The 4,595-nt window shown below is 54.6% G+C and overlaps 1 protein-coding gene across 6 annotated transcripts; it reads right to left on the bottom strand.

The window, feature by feature from the left end:
- Positions 1-755: 755 nt before the first annotated feature.
- On the bottom strand, positions 756-4,311 carry S100A5 (S100 calcium binding protein A5). Of its 6 annotated transcripts, none has more exons than XM_043446429.1 (3): positions 4,110-4,311; positions 2,729-2,887; positions 756-1,026 (listed from the first exon to the last, which is right to left on the bottom strand). In XM_043446429.1, exons 2-3 carry the CDS (start codon positions 2,864-2,866, stop codon positions 886-888), a joined length of 279 nt encoding a protein of 92 aa, XP_043302364.1. In that variant the 5' UTR covers positions 2,867-2,887; positions 4,110-4,311; the 3' UTR covers positions 756-885. The 6 variants fall into 6 exon arrangements, with proteins under 6 accessions (XP_043302364.1, XP_043302320.1, XP_043302337.1 ...); XM_043446385.1 differs by having other exon boundaries at positions 756-1,029; positions 4,110-4,306; XM_043446402.1 differs by lacking the exon at positions 4,110-4,311 and adding an exon at positions 3,473-3,600 and having other exon boundaries at positions 756-1,029.
- Between the last annotated feature and the right edge of the window lie 284 nt (positions 4,312-4,595).

The following is a 4,595-nucleotide window of genomic DNA, read 5'->3' as shown; positions in this document are numbered from 1 at the left end:
CTTGCTTAGCAACGAAACAATGCATCAGAAACACAAGACATACCCCCAAACAACAAAACAATGATGGCATGAGCCCCACATACTGCCCAGTGAGCTCAGTAAGTTAATGATCCCCAGGTCATGCTCTCTGTACTCATAAAAAACAGTAATTTGTGGACCTAACTTGATCACGCAGAGACAAGAAAACTCCCCTGCTCAACCCAGAGGAGGAGCTAATGATGGAGGCATGATGTCTACTCAAGAAAGACAAAGGTCTTCTCCCCCTCCCCACCTTTCCTCTGATTGTAAAACTGTAACACAGTAAATTCTTAGGGACCAGCATCTCTCACTCATCCACTTGCAAGCCTCACAATCCTCTTCCAGGAAATCACTTCTTATCTATCCCTTAGCCTCTTGCTGAATTCTTTGCTGTGCTGAGACATAAAGGGCTATGGTACCAGAGCTCTTTGGAGCTCCTGAAACAGCATGTAAGGATTTCACCGGTGTCCTCATTCCCCACGCGCTTTCCCCCAGCAGCTTTCTCTGCATACTTGCGGCATTCCCTGGAGGCAAGCAAAAGGCTGGCCCCACTTCCCCATTTTTTTTTTTTTTTTTTTAGGGCAAGACTAAGCCTGGTTAAGATTAGTCACACCCACTCTGAAGGAAACCCAGAACCCTAACTCCCAGAGGCTGTCCACTTACTCAAGGAGAAGCTCTGCCTGGCCCCACCCCACCCCCAGCCAAGGTGGAAAAGAATCTACCAAACCAGCCCTGGACACCTGGATTGGAAAACCTTTATTCCTCTGCTGGAGGGGAAGGCTGAAGCAGGTTCTGGGAGGGAGGGGAAGGCAAGGGGCGATGGAGGGTTTGTGAGCAGAGCTGCAGCGGCCAGGGACCAGGCCCCAGTCACTGGTTCTCCTCCAGAAAGAAGTCATTGTAGGCCATGCACAGCGTGGTCAGGAACACCGAGTACTCCTTGAAGTCAATCTCCTGGTCACTGTTCTTGTCCAAGCTCTTCATCAGGTCGTCAATGCTGCTCTCCTTCATCTTCTTCGAGGGTCCAGATAGAGAGATAGGTCAGCCAGCCTCCTCTCCCAGCCCTGCCGTGCCCCCTGGGAAGGTGGCCTCAGGCTGATCCCCAGCTGAGTCAGCAACACGGAGCATCTCAACCCCCAGAGTCTCCCCCTAGGCCACAGCCAGCATAGGATCTGACACCAAGCAGAGCCTCCGTGAGCTGACTCCTGAATCTGAATAAATGACTAGAGTGCAGGCTTGTGCAGGCCCCCCTCTTCCTCTCAACAATTTCTACCGTTCAAAGAAACAGCTAGATTTCCTACACCACCTCATAGAAACAGCTTGGTGACTATACTGGCACTGAGCAGGATCCCAGTCTTACTCTGTCCCTGTTGGGGATCGCTCAAACTCAAGCAGATCGCACATCCCTCCACGAGAGCAGTGGTTAGAGCTCTGGGTTCCCTAGCTAGGAGAGCCTGCAGGACAGCTGTATGGAACGAGTGCATGGCACCCAGGCCTGCTCTCTGTCTGGTCCCCTGCCCTCCCAGCCCAGCTCTACAAGAGGAGGGAGACAGGGCACTTGGGGGGAACAGGAAGAAAATACAGGCACATCCTGCCCTCTCCTCTTCACTGCCCTCCACTCCAGCTTTGGCACAGGAGACAGGACGTCGGGACATACGGAGATGGAAACAGCCTCTCTGTGACGCCACGCTTGTCCCCAATCTGGGCTCCTATTATAGCCAGGCCCTCCCCAGGGCCTCCGTCTCCCTGTAATTAACCCTGCCGGACCCACGGCCCCTCCCTCTGCCCTCATTAACTCCAGGATGCAGAGAAGTACGCAGGAAGGCCAGAGGGGAGGCCTGGTGACACCCACCCCTGCTTCGGTCTCCTGTCCGCAGAGACACATTCCCACTTTTCTCTAGGGAAGTCCACTAAGGTTCAGTGGACCCCGGCTGATTTTAAAGGAAAGAGGGAGAGTGATACATGGGGCTGGCCTGGAATTCCAACCTCTCACTAGCTGGAGATTATATAATGTATCTGAGCCTTAATTTTTTTTTTAACTCTAACAATAATATGATGACTACCTCATAGGCCTCTCCCTCTGTCAGTTGCCTCCCTCCCACCATCTCCATCTGGTAAGAATCAGTTCTGCTTCCTTCCAACCTGTGTTCACAAACTAGCAGAATGGTCCTTTTGGGTCCCATGTCAGCGTCAGCTGAAAGCCCCGGCAGTGGCGGACGCATACAGCAGGACCAGGTGGGAGCCCTGCATGTGAGTTATGCATAGCTGACCTGGACCCCTGAATCCCCTCACCCACCACCCACCCCGTTCCTCTCACAGATTCCACAGCTGCAGGAACCCAGCCTCAACCTGGAAGTCTCCTTGATCTCCTTCTCTGAATCCCTCACCCAGGCTGAGGTCCACCCTGCAAACGCTGCTCTTCTCTGATCCCAGTGATACCTGATTCATCCCTTAGCACCGGGTCTAGAGTCGCATGCGCCCAAGATGTTCACCGTCTTCCTTGGGTCTCCACCCCTACTTTTGGCCATCCTGTCCTGGCTGAGACTAGTGTACCTTGCAGACAGACATGTGTCCCCTCTGGAGGGGCCTCCCCACCTCGTGCTGGGGAGCCCCTGACAGTGGCATCCCTGCTTCCTCTTCTTTTCCCTCCCCTCCCCCACCGTGCCCAGGGAGCGCTGGGGCTGTGGGGTGCAGGGGAGGGACCGGAACCCACCTCACCAAGACACAGCTCCTTCTTGATCAGTTCCTTCAGCTCCTTCCTACTCAGAGTCAGTTTGCTGCCCTCTCTCCCAGAATATTTATGGAAAGTGGTGACCATAGTGGTCAGGGCCTTCTCCAGAGGCGTCTCCATCACGGTGTGCAGTTCCAGAGGCTGAAGGGAGAGGGAAAGATCACATTCCCCAGGAATCCGGACCCCATCACTAACCCCTCTCCAAGCTTCTCCTTCAAGGACCAGTGACTAGAACGCATGATGGGACCAAAGTCTAGCACATGGACCTCAATGTCTCAGGACAGGCTGTAGTGAGACCCGCAGCAAACTTGGAAGAGCCAGAGCCTGACCAGCCCTGGAAGGAGACGGCACACTCTCCTGCTTAGAAGATGCTGAAAAAAAGGTCTGGGGGCAGAGTAACAAGCTGACCTCCTCAGAAGAACTGGTGGCAGATGGTGGAGCCAGTGAAGGGTCAGGGTTTTCTTCCGGCCTGACCCAGCTTGGGCACTCATTTTCCAGAGGTCGTTCTCCTTACCCTAGTCACCCTCCTTGGCCCAGGAGCCTGAACCACCCGCTATCAGGGAGTGTCTCCTTACAGAAGTGGGGAACAGGGCGAAGAGAGAGTCCGGGGTTGGAGGAAGCTGGGGCTGGAACTAGAAGATAAGATCTCAGCAGGAAGCTGAGAGGGGTGACAGGACTTGTTCCCCTGGTCCCCAGGCTCCAGCCCAGAGAACTGTACACACAGACCAGTCATGAGTCAGTGAAGGAAGTGGGCCTCCTCTCCAGGGTCATTGTGAGAGCTGGATCCAGAGACCGGGTCTGATGGGGCCCTCCAGTCCACCAGCCCAGCCACACACCCCTCCAAAGCTTCTTAGCTGTTGGAGCTCCTGTGACTCAGACTTGGAAACCACTTCCCCTTTAGGCAGGAAGGAGCCAACGCCCAAGGAACTTGGGGGCTGCAGGTAAATCTGTGTAGAGTCCTGAGCCAGGAAAGGAGGAGGAAGCTACTGTCTCCTACCCGAAGCCCGAAGCCCACCTGGCTATTCTTGAACTGGACCTGTCATTCATCTCCTACCACCCCAAACCCTCAGCTTCTCGCCACCACCGGGAGACTCAGCCAGGACCGCAGTGGAAGGCGAGGGTCTCGACAGTTGCAGCAGCCTCCTGGCTGGTTCTGATCCCCGCCTCCACCTCCAGAGCCACTTCTCAGGAAATTCTCATAGCCATGATGCCAAATACCCGGCCCTCTCCTCCCTGAGGACATGCCCACTCATCAGACCCAGCCTTTCTTGGTGGAGGTCACCAGAGCTTGTCAGCCTCTGGCCTCTTCGCCCAGCTTGCCCTACCGTGTAAATGAGCAGGGAGATCAGAAGGAAGGACTCACCAAGGAAGGAGGGAGCCGGAGAACTCACGCGGCAGACACAGGCTGCCTGCCACTGCTCTCTGCCTTTATTCCCTTGCTCCAGTCCCCAGGAAACCAGGGGAAAGAAAGGGCCAATAAGAAGGGGCCAGGGACAAAGAGGCCGGGGTCAGAGCCTCCTGGGATGTGGCTGCAAAGAAACCCCCTTTTGCCAATCTCATCTTCCTTGTTTCTAAACAGAGGGGATGGGAGCATACTGAATTTACCTTTGTACATACATTTTCAATCCCAGAAGCTTTGTCTGTCCAACCAAAACCCAGAACTCACAATCTGATGGGACGAAAGCCAGGATCCCTGGAAAGAAGAATCAGGAGGTATGCAGGGTATCCACCCATACCCTAGGCTGTTCTTTGTATTGGAGCCCTCCCATCCACCCCAAGAGCAGAACAGATGCATCTCAAGATGGGAATCAGCAGGGGAAGATGTTTCCTGCCAAGGGCATGGTCAAGG

The sequence above is a fragment of the Cervus canadensis genome, chromosome 2 (genome assembly GCF_019320065.1).
Source record: "Cervus canadensis isolate Bull #8, Minnesota chromosome 2, ASM1932006v1, whole genome shotgun sequence".
Lineage (NCBI taxonomy): Eukaryota > Metazoa > Chordata > Mammalia > Artiodactyla > Cervidae > Cervus > Cervus canadensis.
Note: the sequence above shows the minus strand (reverse complement) of the source record. Positions and strands in the feature narration are given on the sequence as shown.